Below are 18,380 nucleotides of genomic sequence, written 5' to 3'. Positions count from 1 at the left end.
CTGACTCCTTGCTTAGCTGCACGATTCCAGTGGCTTAAGTAATTGAATTGGGGGCTGGAGCTGCTCTGCCCCTTAAGTTTTCCATTCCTGGTGTTTAATACTAATCATCTGTTAGGGTAAACGCAGTCTGATCATAGTCCTTCGTTTAAAACGAATATATAAGAAACACAGGTTTCAAAGGCATAAATGTAATAGTGTCTTTTTTCTGTGATTAAGGACATAAAAATATTTAATGTCCCTTTAAAACTTGCTCAGTCATGAGTTCCAGTAAATTTAAAAGTGAGTCTTTGTGGTATGGTTTGTTGGTAGCTCTCATGTTTGGAAAAAACTATCGCCGAAAGTCTAATGCATTTTACTGTGCTTGGTGTGAACATAAGAATGGTGAAATCAGTTAAGGACCTGACTTCTGTGATTACAACAGGATGCAGCAGAGTTTGAACCTTTTTTTCTGTTTTAATGATGTTAAACCTTTCTAATTATAAACTTTTTTTTTCTGTTAGTGTGTTCCGACTGTTCAACTTAACGCTAACCTGTCAAAGAGAGGAACACTAGTTTTAGTTCCTCTGATCTTAGGGGTGAAGATCTGATGACTGCTTAGAATAAATCTGCTTCTGTTTTATCTGAGGAAGATCAGGCATGCTAGTTTATCCTCTCTTTAGGTGAGGTGTCCCAGATATTCAGAGAAACAGACTAGGAGATTTCTGAGGTCTCAAATCAATGTAATAAGGTGCTGTGTTATTAACTGGACTACGTTCTCTCCTACTGTTTGTTCAGGCATTGGAAATACTTTGAAGTCACCTAAAACACATACATTCAAATACACTTGCTTCTCACCTTGGAAAGAGAATGGTATTACGGTTGTCCGCTCGAGATCTGGCTCTCAGAGGAGATCTGAGTACTGTCGTCGTCTTTGTCGGGAACCCGTGACTCTTAGTTTCCCTTCTATAAAGTTGATATAATTGCTGATTTAGCTTGCGGGGATAACTTTATTAGTATTTGTGAGCTATCAAGAGGTCTTATTGTTGGGGATTCTGTAAGTGAGCTTCAATAGTGAGCTATTAGGGGTGTGAAACAGATCGCTTTGGAATCTTAGTACTTTCTTTTAATTACAATGCTATCTCAAGGACCGTTTCCAGGCCAGAAGGAGAAAAAATATGAAATAGCAAGAAATAAACGCAACTTTAAGAATTCTTTTTTACGTCATAAAGAAGCACCAAAAACATCACGGATCTGTTTGCATCCTACCTCTGGTGGTTCTGCTGTTAAACTGAAAACAGTATCAGATTTTCTTCTTGTGATTTCTCCTGCTATCAAACTACTGCATAGAAACTGTATCGAAGATTGTTGCCATGTAAAAGAAATCTCATCCATTTGTTTAGAGGAGAGTGAGGTGAAAGACACGCTGTGTGCTGCTGTTGCCTGCTGACCTGAACTGCAGAATCCTCTGGTCAGATAAGCATGGAAATTTGAGTCAAGGAGATACTGACACATTTTATTAGGTTGAAACACATAATTCTGGTTTTCTAGTGGCTGGCTTCTGTTTAAAACACTGACAATAAACTGCCTGACCTGCATATCATAGTGAAACAGTCCAGTCGGGAACCCTGTATTAAGATGTAGAGTTTAGGCTAAAGAGCTGTGTAGAACAGATAAAATAAATCCTACTCTTAAGGTCTTTTGACAATGAGATTATTTTTAGTCCTGAACATGGGGCAGTGAATGGGAAATAGGATTCTTTCTATTTATTGTCACTCATTATTTGAGGCCTAAAAAAAAAAACATTTTAACGAGAAGCTGTAGGAGGTGGGAAAAACCGTGTGCTTAGCATAGACTGCATAGAGTCATCTATTTTATTTTTATTGTAGTGATTATGGCTAGAAGGTCATGCACTTCATCATCTAAACTGAGCTGTTCAGTGTACCAGACCAGTGCCCTCCACCCCAGTGCACTATCAACATCTCCAAACTTTGGAGTAACAGCCTTCCTTCTTGGAAAACAAATACTCCTCCCAATTCATTGAAATCTGGCAGGCTTTTTTTAATTCTCACCACTGAGCTTGCTAGCAGGGAGGAGGAGATGGGGACCCTACCTCAACAGAGTAAATTATTCACTCCTATATTCTTCGGTCAGTGCAGTGATTCCAATATCTTGTCACTGGCAGCCTTTTGTCTGACTGGCAGTTTCCTCCTTCAGTGGAGCCCCAAGTCTGCTATGGCATTTATCAGCTGTGTGCCTTATGTGGAGTTGTAATGTCTAGCTGGTAAAATTGCTGCATTGATGAAACTAAATGTCCTCATTTTCTTGATTTTCCCCCCCCCTTCACCTTCTAATTTCTTCCTCTGCACCTCCTCCCTACCCCCCAGTAAATAGGTTCTGAACAGGCAGGGAGGGAGATTCAGCCTGATAGGAAGATGAGTGATAGTGCAAATTTGGGGTGGAGGTAGGGTTAGGGTCTTCAGACAAGATACAACATGATGACAGAAGCACAGGCCTGGAAGAAATTCTTCTAGTCCGTATCCTGCCCCAAGACAGCATCAGCAAGAGTTGTCATCCATGGCAAGTGTTTGTGCAGTTGGTTATTGATTATTTCTGCATTACTATAGTATCTTTATACTTGCCTTATTCAGGACTGCTCTTCTATTTTTCCCAGCTCTACAACTAGTCACAGTTAGTTTGAATTCTAGTTCCGTCTTCAAGTTTCCCTCCCTTCCAGTGAAGCAATAAAGCTTGTGAACTTGCTCGTGCATGTGTTCTATCACTCACTTAGGTCACTGTGGAAAATTTAGTCTGTAATATCTGCATTTGGCCATGCTGCTGCTTTCTGTAAAGTAAATGTTTTATTTGACCATACAGCTAATTTTGTTGACAGGCTGGCTATCAAATCACTCAGCAAAGAGTTCCTATTGCAGTGAATGGGAGTCTGTCGTACAGTCTCTGCGTGGACAACAAAATGAGCCAGATGGTGACCAAAACTGTGAGGATTAAGCAAATCCAATTGGAGCAAGACAGTGGAAAGAGTCTCCATGATGACGCAAGGAGCCAGACTCTCATTGACCTGAATAGGGCTGGTAGGCTTGGATTATTTTCCTATTTTTCCCTCTCTTCTCTGTAAGATGAGTCTTTAAAGGTAGATGGGTGACAGGGAACAGGCAGAAAATTAGAACAACCTGATGTCTCTTTCGCTGAAAATCAGAACAAATCACAGTGACCATTACATTTGAAGCAGGGGAATGCATGCATTTTTTTTAATGACCACTGGGCCTTTCTCATGGTTGTTGGCTGATGGCATTTGGCAATGGCAGGTTGGCTCCAATTCCCCAGAACCGTCAGTCTCTCACAGCCGCTCAGCTCAGAGAGCTGTTTAAGTTCTTGCCGCTGTAAGCATTGTTTTCAGAGAAAAAAAAAAAAAAAATCGCAGAAACCTTTATGAAGCAATTCTGTGAATAGAAGGAGTAGATGTTGGAATTGTCACTGCGTGAATCAGACATTTCTTTTAATTATTAGCTTTGAAAAAGTGTAGAGAAAACTGTCTTTAAACTTTGAAACTGTAAACTACATGAACCAAGTTAGTACGCAACACAGGCAGTAACCTGGACAGCGTAGCCTAACAGAGAGATAGTGCTCCAGTGTCCATTGCTCATGTTCTCTGAAGGCTGGATCCTCAAACTGCATGCTAGAGTACATCTGTTTATAGCTCTGTCTGTTCCAAAAGTAGTTTAAGAAAAATAAATTTGAATCTGAAATCAGACAGGCTTTAAATAGGAGTTCTCTGAGAGAAAGGCCAAGTTTCCTTCTGTTCCGCATGTCATCAAGGGCTGAAGGAATGTCTGCTGTTTGCCTGTTCCTTTAAAAAATAAAAGGAGGAGAAGGTTTTTATAGCAATCTGCAGCTAGGTCCATTGTGTTAGTTACTAAATAATACATGGGTTTTTATTTTTTCAAAATAAACCCAAGTGCTTTCATGTGCTTAGCCAGTTGCACTCTAATATGCCGAGATCAAAAGCTATTGTTGGAAATCTCTTGTCTCTTTCGCTGATAGGAGTCGGCCTCATGGAGGTTGTCATGGAGCCTGATATGTGCTGTGGGGAAGAAGCAGCTGCAGCAGTCAGAGAGCTTCAGCTTATTCTTCAAACACTTGGGAGCAGCCAAGCAATCATGGCAGGTATGGAAGGAGGAAGGGCATGTTCTCTTGTCACCTGTAATTCTCTGCATTTCCAGGAGTTTTGCAGCTTCTGGTTATTTTGCTCTACAGTTGCTTAACACAGCCTTTTCTCGCTGTTGTTTTTAAAATCCTCAGAGCCTATCCTAATGTGTGCCATGCTTCAAGTGCCCTTATGGGCCTACCTTCCTCTGCAAAGCTTTGCAGTGTTAGATTTTATATCACCTCACAGTAATTTTCAGGATAAATTAATAGGCAGGAAGGAACGTCCAGTTCTTGTGGTGTTTCTCCCTGTCTGTCCTCATCTTGTTTGCCACAGAGCTGCAGCACAGAAGCTCTGTAGTGATGATTAGTTACGGAATATGGAAGTTACGGGCCAAAGTCAGTGAGAGCATGCATTGTGTGGTAAGCTGTGTGACAGGTCTCAGTTGTTCACAAGATGGGTGTAAGCAGTAAACCTGTATTGGTGTCACAGATGAGACAGTCAGTGACAACCCATAGCAGATCTGGATACTGGGATTTATTTAAGAAGCAATGAGACTAGAGATATTACTCTACTTGATTATTTCGCACACTCCTTCCCTGACCTCCAGTATTATCCTCGACTGCCTTTCCCAGTATTATCCCAGATCGCTGCTGGTCTGGGGAGGTCAGGCAGAAAGTCATGTCAGTTTGTGCTCCGCAGCTGCTTGCAGATACCAGTCTCTAGCATTACCAGCAAGGGTCCCTGGGCTTCCCCCAGCGTTCATCTTTATGCATCTCTCAGATTTCAGGATCTTTCCCCACTTCCAGGATCTCTCCTCCAGTCAAGGTCTTCACCTTCTTTCTGAGACCACTTTTGGGAAACCCTTATTTTGACACCAGCTCTTCTTTCTGGAACCCTAAGGCCCCAGCTTTCCCAATCCAAATAGGCTGCAGAAGTACGTGTGATCAGCTTCCTAATTGGTGGTTCTCTCTCTTGTCTTTTTGTTAATTGGAGAATTCAGGATATGCCACTTTTTCTTGGTCCTAGTGTTATCAAAATTTACAACCAGCTCATGGTTGCAGCTAGCAAGTAGCAGGCTTCTGTTTGAGAATTCAAAAGTACAATTTTGGGCGTTTGTTCATAGGCGCATGTATACCCAAACATGTGCTGCCTGTTAGTGTTCACAATTTAAGCTATATTTTTGCCCATGATGGTTGGCCTTACTGATCTAGCAACAAATTCAGGCCATGGTATAAGTGGATACATGTCCTAGAGATTTCAGTCAGAGCAGTCCATGTATCACCCAAGACTGATGTGACCCAAGAAATGTTGGCTAGGACTTCTAGTCTAATTTAACGTAAGGAGAGAAGTAATAATGGCTAGGCATTATATATGTTGACACAGTGCCTTGTCCTACTTGCTACTTCTGTCTGAATCTTTATTCACACTAGTTTTACACGCATCAGATGGGGGATGGTTGTTTAAAATTAAGCACCCATTTTGCACACTTCTTCACAGGCCTTGGTATCCATATGCAGTCATTTATCACCACTGAATTTGGCCCTAGGAGTTCCGTTGGAGTTGCACTGTGGTATCTTCTGCTGCATTGAGAATTCTGACTTTAAAGGAGGACTCCAATATTGGAAATATTTTCCCTCCAATATAATTGACTTTAAAAGTATTTGGATTTTTTTTTTCAAGTGGTCTTTTAAAGAGCTTTCTACTGTGATTTTTCCCTCACCGTAATTCCTAGCTTTTAAATAAGGGCTCTACTTGCTCTCATTTTACCTTCGTTCTACTTGTGTGTTCAGTGAAGACAAACACCCAGTTTTATCGGCTCTTATTTCATTGACAACAGACAAATGAAAACATGATTTCATTGCAAAATGATCAAATGGGAAAAGGAGCTGGGCTTACAGGGAGAAAGCCTTTTTAAGAACACATGGTGCCTGGCTCTCCTTTCACTTACGGTTGATTAACTTCATTGTCTTGTCACATTGACACCTGCATCCAAGTAGAAGCAGGCCATGTCTCAAAATGAAGCAAGGACAAGACAAGAATATTCCTCTGTTGGAACAAGTACTCGTTTCACCCCAAAGAATGAGCCCGTGCAAAACATTTCTCTTTCAAGAGAAGTTGGGTCATTCCAGCACCTTTGTCCTTCATTTACGTGTCTGGCAAGACTCTGTGAAGACAGAGAAAATTGATGTGCTGACATCCAGCCTACTTTTACAGAATGTACCAAGTCCTCTGTAGTCAGTTTACATCCATTGACTGGAATGGGTTTTGAAGCTGTAGACTTCTTTGCAGGTTTAACACTGAGCTGTTTTGCATTTTCTTTAGTACTGCTGCTATATAGAAACATCACATGTTTTGTTTCTTTTTATCTGTATTTGAAATTAAACAACAAAGAGGAAGTCTAGAGATGTTCTCTGTGCAATATGGGAAAAATGATGTGTCTTTTATAGTGTAACCTCTCAGGTTTCTTTTTCCCCCTCAGTTGACTAATGGTGGCAAACTTCTCTCCTTAGAAGGGAGGTCTTTAGAGGGACAAAACTTGTAAGGATAAAATTCTGAGTTACTTGTGGTTGAATTAGAAAGGATCCCTGCGAACATTAGCCCATTTATGCACTAAAAGTGTGAGATTTGTTTAGGTATAACTTTGTATTCGGTTTCAGGTTTTGGCAGCCAGGGAAGTTTGTTTGGGGAAAAGATTGCAGTTACTTGAAGCAGAGGGGGGAAAAAAAATTACAAAAAATTCACTATTTCTGACATTTTGTCCTTGAGCTGTAAATTCCCAAGGACGCCTTAGTAAATCTATTCAACTGCAAGTTTTTGTGTTCCGTGCTAGGTTAGTATGTATCCATCAAGTCGTAATTCCAAAAGGTGTTTTTGTGCTGTTTTTAGAAGAATGGAAGCTTTCAGTCCACCACTTTAAATGACTTGTCTAATTCTGCCCTTTCTTTAAGAGCTGTGAATCAGAAACTATTCTCGCTATATGGATCTTCACTTAGAGGATCTGCCCTTTACTGTGCTATACAGTTTCCTCTGAGAGGAATGATGAGCAATACTATTTAAAAAAAAAAAAAAAAGTTGTAATCTCAGAAAATTTTGAATGACTGGATCAGAGGTTTGGAATGGAATCATAAACAGAAAGCTACTGTGAGATGGCTGTTACTCATTTCTGAACATATGGAAGTCCTCTATTAATGCCCTGCGCATAATGTGCAGTTTATCAATGCATGCCAAGGTTTTTATTCTAGTGTGCCGGGCAGACTATTCTATTGATGAGGTTTCCTTTTACAGAGGGTCAGCTGAGAGTGGATGCCAATGTTTCTGTGCATCACCCCGGAGAGCCTTATGGAGTGAGGACTGAAGTGAAGAATATCAATAGCATGCGATTCCTGGCAAAAGCAGTAGGTAAATGATGGTTACCTCATTACTGGAGCACTGTAGATATTTTATGTGTTCTCAGTAAGTGAAATATGTCAGGGTCCTGAGTGCACTAATAGGACTTAATTGCCTTGACTAGCTTCACCTGGGACTCCCACCTACACACTCTGCTCATGGGTCCAGGAGTCCCATTTAAGCTCAGGCCTGAACTTTGCCTGAACTACATCATAGGTGTGCCTGTCTCCATATGGACCTTGGACCTACACTGTAGTTGTGTGTCCAGTCTTGTCGCTGGTCGCATCTTCTGCTGCTTCTGACTGGACTCCCTGGATGGACCTGGACCTGATGCACCCCCTCACCCTGACTGGGTTGATGGACCTTGTTACTAGCACACAGCTCAGTCCGTGCTGTGCAGGCCCTGTCAGACTGTCTCTGGTCAGTGAGGGCGCTCCTTGTGTTGCAGTCATCCTTAGCTCCTAGCTTGTCCCCCTTTGTGAAACAGCCCTGCTCTTGCTGCTCCCTGACAAAATATATCTTGGTAGAGGATACTCCAGGGGTAGCCGCCATGTTAGACTGCAGTTTTCTTGCAGAGGTGACCCTACGCCTGCCAAAAGAACAAAGCAGATGATTCGGTGTTTAGTGTGTTCAGCTCTGATCTGTGTTATCAGTAGCTCTGTGTCTGCAGATGAAATTGATAGCTTTCAGCTGAGTACAATAGACGGTGTGTGTCAAGTTCAGAGAGCATGCAGCTTGGGTAGGAGCAAGAAAGCATGATTATTACATCTCCAAAACAAAACTGGCATGAAGGGGATGAGAATTCTTGTTCCAAATACTCAGCTGGGTGATAGGAAGGTAACTAGGAATGTGTGGCTTGGCTGCAGTGCCTGGGAGAAACGTTTTCTGTTGAAAGAGAAAGAAAGAGGATGAGGAAAACACGCAAAAGAAAGAAACAGTGCTGGAGAGAGAGACAGTGACTGATAATTCTGCCTGTAAGCACTGCTGTTGCTTTCGTTAAGATTAAAACAACAAACTTTTCCATTATTATATAGCAGTGAAAAATGAAATAGTCAAGTGTATAAAAGCTAATAGTGCAGTGTAACAAGCTTATTCTTTTTCTTTTGTTGCTGTCAGACTATGAAATACAGAGGCAGATTGAAGAACTTGAAAATGGAGGGACAATTCTGAATGAAACAAGAGCCTTTGATTCCAAGCTTGGGTGAGCTCTTTATTTTAGTAGAATATTGGGAATAGCAGCTTTAGAATGCCAGGGATACCAAGTGACATGATCAGGAGAAATAACATGGTATCACTCTACCTCGGTCTTTTAAAGCTAATGTTCACAAGCGTAGTCCTATCATAGAGAGTAATTCATTCTTAGAGTTGAGGCTTTCACACAACAGACTGTGCGTGGAGTTCCTGCTCTGCAGTCTAAATGGACAAGACAGGCAAATAATGGAAGGGGAAACGGACACAGAGAAGTGAAGTGACTTCCCTATAGTCCCATAGTGTCAGTCAAGAGACTGGCAGATTTAGGAGCAGTCCTAGAATTAGGTGGAAGTCACTTAGAGCAGACTTCTGAAAAGAAATTAGTCTGAATTCTGTGATTTTTTTTTTTTTTTCCTTCACTAAAACATCCAGTGAGGGCTAGTGGGAAAGGCTGTAGAGCAGTGCCCCAGATGCGTTCACTTTGTCGCCTCAGGACTAGCGGACATATTTTACTTACTTACCAGGGGAATATCTGTGTAATACTGGAAGCAATGGTAAGTGCTACATCAAGCGGTGTTTAGGTGAAAATGACTGCCCTGTTACATACACACTTTCTTTGAAGTGGCTGGAGGAAGCTCTCCTTATCTTTGTGAGGTGAAGTTTTTGTTTTGTGTTTTTTGCCAGAAAACTCATTCTGCAGCGTACCAAATACTGCATCTTACCTGCGTTGTTTTCTTTTAGGTGCACTATACCAATGAGAGATAAAGAAGGGAAACAGGATTATAGGTAATTCTTTTTAAATAAAGTTGAAATTACAAGAACAGAGATCTTAACTTCATCTCTTGCATGTAGACAGTATAATGAGCATGTGAAGTCTGTCAATACAGAATGTATTAGAAGTGAACCTTCCGCTGGAAGGGAAGGAGACCTATCACAATCAGGGCTAGTCCAAACAGTTCAGATCTGGGACTGTGTCTTGTTCTGCTGAAGCCCATAGATCCTTACCACACACTACAACTGGAATGCGTTGGCTCAGAGTGGATAAGTTGAAGGTTTGTTGTGTGATCAGTAGACATGTATTCTTAGGAGTGCCCTGATGTAATAGGAAATAGGAATATTCATTTAGTAGACCCTGCCTTTTTATGCTTGAATTCTGTGATCATAGGCACTGTTTGAAAATCCTAGCTACTGTTGAAAGTTGTCAGCACTTATAGGCAGGTGTCTGCCTTAAGATCTGCCTAGACCTACTTAAGATATTATCCTGCTAAGAACTTCCTGCCTTTCACTAGTGTGAGATGTCAGCCATCGCCCTTTGATCGCTAATGTGGTTTGCGTGACTACTCTTCCTCTGCTTTCAGCAAAGTCAGCCAGGCTCAATGAAAGGGTAAATAGCCACCCAAGAAGGAGCTACTGAGAGAGAGGGGGGACCAGGCATGGTGATTGTCAGGAGGCATTGTTGCTGGGAAAAAGCATTGAGATGGCACTGCAAAGCAATAATTTAGGGCGCCGACAGCTGCTGAGTGCCCTGGAATGGGAGGTAACCACAGTGGTGTCTGGGGGGACAGCAGTCTGGGAAGAGTCAGCAGCTCAGTGACTGCTGAGGACTCCGGGCTCCCCTTCTCCTGCTCTCTGCAGGCCTGCCTTCTCACCTGGTCGGTGCCATCTTAGCATTGATCCAGCCAGTAGTTCCCTTCCCTGTTCTGCATCCCAGAGACAGTCTTCCCTTTACTCTGCACTCCCCACCAGAGTTCATTTCCCAGCTGGAGAACTGTCGTTGTGCAGTGGGAACTTTTAGAGCCTCTTAGCTTTGCCATATCTATGTTCCTGGTATATCGGTGTATATTCTGCCACTGATCTGATCAGAGTGGAGCGAGGATTTTGAAAAGAACTTCAAATCTGCTTTTCAAATTAGCATTTTTAGAAATGCAGCATAAAAAGGCAGTGGTCATTTTAAGAATTCCTTAATGTGATAGTGGCAGGCTTGACATTTATTTAGCGAGATTAATTTGAGCAAATGTTAAAAAAAACCAAAATTTAGGAAAACTTAGGCAGGACTGGTGAGTCTCACATATTTGAAATGAAGACCAGAAAGATTATGACAATCAGTATTAAACTGGTTTTCAGATTTTTTTGTAAGTTACTGCTGCGCATGATACATTGAACTTAAAATTCTCAGTTAGGGAGATTTGAAATAGAAATTACTACAGTAAGCATAGAGTGTGCCCAAATGTCCTTTATTCTGATGTTTATGAAGCCCTCATTTGATGATATAAGAGTGAGGTTTCTGCTGCAATCGCAAAGCTATTTGGGTGGTTTGAATAGGCCTTCTCTTTAAGGGATTCTTTTGTTCTGTGATGGCACCCTGCTGAGCACAGTAACTTTGCTTTTAGCACAGCATGAGCTTTTATCAAGATTTGTGAGGTTAGGATGGAAAGGTTGCAACCTGCATGGATCACTCCTGGCAATTGCCTGCCAGTCTTGGTTTCTCCTTGCCAGTCTACTCCCCTTGCTGTCCAGATCCACAATTCATGCTTGATGCCAAAAGGAATAGGTTGTTTCCACATCTTTTTTTATTATTATTATTATTTTAGGTGCAGAATTGTTTTAATTGCGCTTTTTCACAATCAGTGGCAGATAAAAAGAGGCTTTGCAGCAGTTTGGGAACTTATCTCTTACTACTAGAGAGTAATATACCAAGTTTTGAATTTTGCATATTTTACTTAAAGCAGTGATATAACTTCCAGAGAACCAAAAACTTTGTCATATAGATTTTATTCCTGTTGTTGAGCTTCTGACTAAAAATAATTATAAGGAAATAATTTTTCTTAATTTTCACTAGGTTCATGCCGGAGCCAAATCTTCCTCCATTGATTCTGTATGATGCCAGATCTTTGCCAGTTGATATGAACCATCAGCAAGTAGTAAATATTGATTGGATTCGAGAGAGACTTCCTGACCTCCCCAGTGTGACGAGAGCAAAGCTTGTTGAACTGTATGGGATTCTTCCTGAACACAGCTTCACCTTATTGGTAGGTCTATTGATCAAGTGCTAAAATAAACTAAGAAACTTCAAGGTTTCAGTGGTTTTGAAAACATTCACAAATGTCGTATTAACCAGCTGTCAGCACTCATGGATTTTTTTCGTTTCCAACATTCATTGGAAATGTCTAACACATTGCCTGCTTTGTACCTTGGAGCCATATACACAGAACAGTGGGGGGAAAAAAGAAACTGTACGGTGTGCCTAGAAGAAGCTTTTCCTAAGCAAAGTGCAGGCAAATAACTGTTACTTAATATTGATCTTGCCTGTCTGCACATGGACAAAGCAGTAACTGACTGCAGCATATGTACAGCTTCCTGCTGACAAATCCGTGTCTTCAAGCACAGGCTCTTCTTGTCTTTGAGTCTGGTACAAGACTGGGCACATTGTCAGTATACAACAAATTAATAGGCATCTTTTCCTGACTGCAGAAGGAAAACCTGTAGTTTAAATCTTTCAGCTTCACGTGCCCAAATCAGTCTGTTTTCTACATTGTTCTGAAACACCCAGACTTAGTCAAATATAAAAACAGAAAATGGCTGTACAAGATCAACTTTGACCTCGAAATGCAGTTTACAGGGGATAGGTTCAGAAGAGGGCATGGGAAAGAAAAGGATGCAGCAAATGTGGATGTAACTGAGGAAATGGCAGCAGAATCTCATAACTTCCAAAATTATTCCAAAGAACTCTGAGCCTCTCAAATACAAACTGCAGCGTCTCTGCCAGTAATAACTGTGTGGGCGTTAGCGTACCCACCCATTGTTAAACACTTCACCTAGCCACCTAACCTTGGGCAGTGTCCTCCTTTGGTTACCTCTGTGATCAGCGGAGACAGCAAAGAAAGACTTATTCAGCGTATGATTCAGAGCAGAACCTTAAGTACTTTAAATCCTCCCCTGGAGGAGTTTCTTTCCTTTAACTATGGATGCAGGGAGAGTAGTGCACCTGACTTAGCTACCTAATATCCCTCCTTTTTATGTCTGTATTTGAATACACTTCTGTAGAAGCTGATTCTACAGAAAGAAGTGATTCTTTCTTCTGAAGAAAGCTGCTAGGAAAACTGCTTTTGTGGGTGTGTACTGTTTCAGGGAGTTGCAGCTCTTTCACTGTTTGGTGGGCAGATCTGTCATAAGCCTCATCAGTCATAGCCTTGAGAGGTGTCAGGTAGACAGTAGTATTTTACCTTTCTATTTCGTTATGAAAGTTGCAAAAAGTGATTTAGCAGCCCTCTCCATGCGTGCGTTTTCTTCACCTCAACAAACTTCTTACATATTAAAATAAAAAAGCTCAGAAGAGGAAATAGATCCAGCACCCTTTTCTTTGACCTTTTTTTATTCTTCTCCCCGCCTCCTTTCACTTGACAGCAACCTACTTCTTGCCCTGTCGCAATCGTGTATCAATGGCTTCCACTATGCAGCTTCTGCCATCTCTAGCAGTTAGTCCCATGTATTTGCCTCAGCAACTCCCCTTTCTTTTCAGCTCTTCCCTGCAATACTCTACTGCCTTTTCTTCTTCTTTCTTTAATTTCTTCCTTTTTGTAACGTGTAAGATAATGAGCAGGCTCCAAGCAGAAATTTGAGATGCAGCTTGTAATAAGATACTGCATTTATCTAAACACATGAGATGAACTAGTTCCTCATTGTGGGTCTTCTGTTATTGTGCATTTGGATGTCAGCATGTATACTCTCCATAAAAGTTGCTTGCCTGTTCACTGGGAGAGTAGTTAACCTTAATTCATCTGAAAATGGTATGTCCATTGCTGTGTTAAGCTTACATCAGAAGTTACAGAAGACTGCTGATAGGACCAGATGCCCAAATCTAATGAGCACTCTTTCAGGTTAAGGCACCCAGGAGTGCTCATTAAATAAATGGCAGTGGTAGAGGAATGCCTCTAAAACGCAAAATCGCTATTCTGTGCCAGCTTGTTAAAGAAAAGATTATGCAGCAAAGTTATGTTAAAACAATGCCATACTTCAAAATGCAAGTTAGTTCTGTAGCTTACTTCATTATACCGAACGTATGCAATGACTGCCTGTGTGTACTGCAGTATTGAGAATGACAGCCATGAGACTTCTGCTTTGCCTAATTACAAGATGAGCTGAAATGGAAGGAGAGCTTTAGCTGTGAATATCTTTATATCTTGGGCTTCTTAAGTGTAAACTGCTAGATTTTTGATAGTTTTACATAAATTGCAATAATAAATGAAGATTATGATTTTCTTCATGCAAAATCCTACTTATTCATAAAGATACCATTCTTTGAGCCAGGCATGCTACATGGGCTTGAGGGACTTGATTTATGCATGCAATTTCTAATTTGTTGTGTAAATTGGTAGGCTGTAAAATACAGTTCTTTAGTCAAGAAGGATCTCTGAGAACTTTGCCAGGTATGGTGATATGGTATTTTGTCTTACTTCCTATTGAGGCAAAACTGGAAATGTATTGATGTAGACATTAATGTGACATTTTGTTTTCAGAAAGCATGTTGAGGTCCAAAGAGGTTCCGCCAAAAAGTAGATCAGTTGTCAAAATACAGCATTAGAAAAGACTGGACTCATCACTTCCTTTCTTGTCTGAATTTCAGATCTTCTTCCTATATGTTTACTATATGAGTGCTCACTTAGATAACAGTGGCAATTGCACTTGAGCTCTGACTTGTTTGTTTGGTGGGACAATTACATTTGTGAGTCCTTTGAACACTCGGAAGAGGGATGCTGTAAAAGTAGTATTTGACCATTTTGTTTATGACATGCTGTTCTCAACGTACGTTGGTATGCAGGTGAATTTATGCTTATCTTTGCGACTTGAATCGTTTCCTAAGAAGCTACATGAAGAAATGTGAACCGTCTTTCATTGACTGCTCTGCTTGTCGGCTTTAACAGGCTAGATATTGTGGTTTTTTTCTCTTAACAATCTGGCACATTTTTGCTGCAGTTGTTACCCCAGAGCCAGTTGTTGTGGGAACTGTGAGAGTGAAAATGGGAAGAAGAAAGCAGAAAATGAGGTTTGATTTCTGAACAATGATGTAGCTTTCATCTTCAGTTTTTTAGGAAGCATCATTGTTCTTTAAAAGCACAGGTTTGCATTACAGACCAAATGTCTCTAAAAATTACATCCATGGTATTTTCTAAAATAGCATATTGTTTTAAACTGCTTAAAAAAGCATCTGAAATCACTCAGCCACTAGTTTTTTGACATCTCAGTACTATTAAATGATCGTTTTAGACCATGTTTAAGAAAGAAATTTGCATCTGGTTGACATATTGTATGCCAGATTTCATGCCAGTGAGATTCTAAAGAGCAAGTTGCAATGTATTTGGCATATAATGAGAGCACCAAGTGGCCCTCCATCACAAACACAGTGCTGTAATTCCAGAATTCTGTTTTCCCTTCTATGAAGATTAAAATATGTTATTCAGAATTAAGTGAGGCAGTCAGTTAACACTCCTGTAAACCAGAATGTTATGGCTTGCAGTGGTTTTCAGCTCAGTTTTGTCACAAGGGACAGGTTTGTGTATGTGAGTATGTTAACTCTTCATAAGCTATGATGTAGAAATACAGAAGCAGAAATACCTAGTATGGACAGAACATGGGAAACTGATGACGCTTAGATTAGTAGGAAGGATCTTAGTTAAGATTTTGATGTTTTTTTTTTTTTAAATGATGGATGATAGAGCTCAGTGTCAGAGGTGCCCCTGTTTTTTTTTTTTTTTTTTTCCCCAAGCTTAACAAGGTCCTTTCTCTTTTGAGTGAGAGTCATTGAAATTAATTTGGTACTTTAAGAGAATTTGACCTGAGAAGAGTTGACCAAAATGCACAGCAGATTAAAGTCAACTTAAAGCAGTACAGAATAGCTACAAATCGAAGAGAATCAAGTTATTCTTGCAGGTTTTTTATATGACAAGAAAATAAGGAAAATGTTTCTTTTCTGTCTCTCGTTCTGATGTTTTGACACTCTGCCTTATTCATTTCAGTCTAGCGTTGCTGGGTTTTCCTCCTCTTTGGCTACAGAAAATGACAGTCTCTTTAAAAAAAAAAAGAAGAAAAAAAAAAAAGCAAAGGATTTTTGAGAAATATGTCCATTTTCATGTGCGGAAATAACAAGTATGGTTTCAGTATCTGCTGGCATATGTAAGTCTACCCTCTATTTGAGTATTCCTGGGCTTATGTCCTCCTGCACCCTGGAAATGATCTGATCAAAATATGAGGCCTGGATATATTTGTCCTTGATTTTCAAAGGTCTGGCAGCAGAGTAAGAGCTGTAACTCCAGCCAGGCTGCTGATATCCAGAAATCTGAATGTGCTCGCTGCTAGAGATAAGCTCTCTAGTATATACATGGTGAAAGTGTCGAACATGCTGCGTCTGAGCTATGTAGTCTGCATTCAGACATGTGGCAACTGCAGACGTTGGCTTTGTATGCTTAATGCTGTAGCTAGACCTGTTCTGTGTAGTATTTGTAAAAACCCTCCCCAGAACTTGTAAACAAAAAAAAAAAACCTACAAAAAAACCCCAGAAGACCACAAAAAAAACAGCAGTAGCAGTTTTTCACTTCTTTTCCTAAGTGAACTGGACAGGCATTTTTATGGAAGTGAACCCACTGTTGTAATAGTCTGTGTGTGTTTGTACTAATGAAATCTGAGGTGAATTAGAAAAAGTATGATGTTTAGTAATTCATCATTTGAATAATTCCACATAACGCACACAATTCTTAAGTTCAGTGTACTTTGATAAACCGCATCACTCTTTTGGTGTTTTAAAGTCAAATTTGTTCTCCTAATATATTTAGATTTTACATTATTTGGTTTTTAAGTAACTGCTAATTAAATTTGAAAGAACACTGGATAGGAAGCATGTGTATGTGCATTACGTACATAAGTAGGGGGGAGTTCCCTGGGTTCACAGAGGACCTCAGTGGCTAACCTAGGCTAGGAACTTAGATTCTTTGCTCAAGTTCTCGAGGTAAAGGTGATGGGTCTGATTGTTGTCTCACCAGTTTTACAGCACATCAACCCATTAATCTCAGTACACTTTGTTCTATTTTACAGTTTTAACTGAGAGCAGAAGTAGTCTGCAGTCTTCTCAAAAGCCATACATCATTACCAATGAAAGAAGAAAACGTGGTGTCTAGAGCTGTTCGAAGTTTGTGTTGTGAAAGTTTTGAGGAGGAAAGTCTGACATTCTGTATTTTTATGGTGACAGATTGACTTTAAAGACAAGGGCACATGAGACTGTTTTGATGGGTGTATTTGAGTAGAAAAGTCAGGCTTTGGTTTGGTGCGTACCTGCATTTTGTTTGCTCAGAAGTGGTCAAAGTGATCTGGCTGCAATCAGTGTGTGCTTGGAAAATGTTTTCACTGTAATGACAGTACACTTAGATAATTCATTGGCTGATTCTAACCTGCTACCTCTCACAACTCCGGAGAGCTGGCTTCCCCTCCTGTGCATTTATGCCATTGAATGCAGAAATCCAGTGGTACACTGGATTTGGATTCCTCCTTGAAAAGGTAGGAAGTGTCATTTAATATCTCCTCAGCCTTCAGTAGACCTAATGAGTTGTGTGCTACAGTTAAAGATCCATCATTGCCTGGATGACAAACAGCACAGCCTTCATCAGACTGTGCAGTATCTGTTCTTCTAAAAACAATCTCAGATTTCACTTAGGCTAGAAATTGAACCCCCTACTGTTGTACCTCCTGAGCATTTAGTGTACTGTGGAAAACTTCACCTATTTTCTGTGGAAAAAAATAGAAAAATAAAACCTCACTTCTTACAGCATGAACTTTCCATTTCATTCAAGGATGAACTCAAGCTAATCTTATTCCATAAATCCAAACAAGAGGTGATTGCAAGATCGAAATATCTGTAGATAGTTTCAAGAGGAATCTTTTCTTGATAAAAGCATGACAGCTTGTTAGATGGGAGCGTTATACCTTCTAGCAGTATATGTGTTTTCTAAAATACAAGAGAAGATGAGACAGCTTCTCCCCAGATGCTAATTTTAGGGAGGAGTTAAGAGGAAAAAAAGATTGTTTCTTTCCTGGAAGTTGCATTGAAAGATAGAGACTGGCTGACAGATAAGCTGTACGTATGTATTCTAGACATAACAGTTTCCTTGCGGTTACCTTAGTAAAATTACCCCAAAGTCTTATGACTTTACAATGAATTCCTTAAATCAAGTTTACTTTAGGACTGTGTATTTATACTCTGAATATAATGTGTAATGAAAGTAATCATGCTTTTACTTCAGTATCTTTGATGCAATTTAACTTTTCTTAAACAGAATGAAGACGGATTAGCAGAATACTTTGAAAATGTAATAAAGAAGACGCAGATGAAGCCAAAGAAAGTGATCGGCTGGATTCTAAATGACCTACTCAGTTACTTAAAACAGCATGCCCTTACAGTGAAGGAAAGGTAAGGCTTTCTGGTTACTACAATGCTGAAACAAAAATGTTCCTTTTCTCACGTATCATGAATAGTATCTTGTCACTCCTTTGCTCACTTCTACTTTATTTATTATCTGTGAAGTTTGTTACTTTAGGGAAAGCTATTTGGCCTTGACAGCGTCATGATGAATGAAGTTAACCAAATGCCTTCCAGAGAAGAGGACCATTTAC

At 40.2% G+C, this 18,380-nt stretch overlaps 1 protein-coding gene across 4 annotated transcripts in view; it reads left to right on the top strand.

Moving 5' to 3' along the window:
• The window catches only part of GATB (glutamyl-tRNA amidotransferase subunit B), a 42,251-nt gene that overhangs the window by 14,704 nt on the left and 9,167 nt on the right, over positions 1 to 18,380 (top strand). For all 4 annotated transcript variants that reach the window (XM_068942286.1, XM_068942288.1, XM_068942289.1 and 1 more), the window contains 7 exons: positions 2,870 to 3,068; positions 4,039 to 4,161; positions 7,430 to 7,543; positions 8,648 to 8,732; positions 9,464 to 9,508; positions 11,562 to 11,751; positions 18,044 to 18,177. In XM_068942286.1, the coding sequence (XP_068798387.1) occupies positions 2,870 to 3,068; positions 4,039 to 4,161; positions 7,430 to 7,543; positions 8,648 to 8,732; positions 9,464 to 9,508; positions 11,562 to 11,751; positions 18,044 to 18,177 (890 nt within the window). The remainder of the gene's footprint in view (positions 1 to 2,869; positions 3,069 to 4,038; positions 4,162 to 7,429; positions 7,544 to 8,647; positions 8,733 to 9,463; positions 9,509 to 11,561; positions 11,752 to 18,043; positions 18,178 to 18,380) is intronic.

Source organism: Struthio camelus, chromosome 4 (assembly GCF_040807025.1).
Source record: "Struthio camelus isolate bStrCam1 chromosome 4, bStrCam1.hap1, whole genome shotgun sequence".
NCBI lineage: Eukaryota > Metazoa > Chordata > Aves > Struthioniformes > Struthionidae > Struthio > Struthio camelus.
The sequence above is the reverse complement of the archived record's forward strand: the minus strand, read 5'-3'. Positions and strand labels throughout refer to the sequence as shown.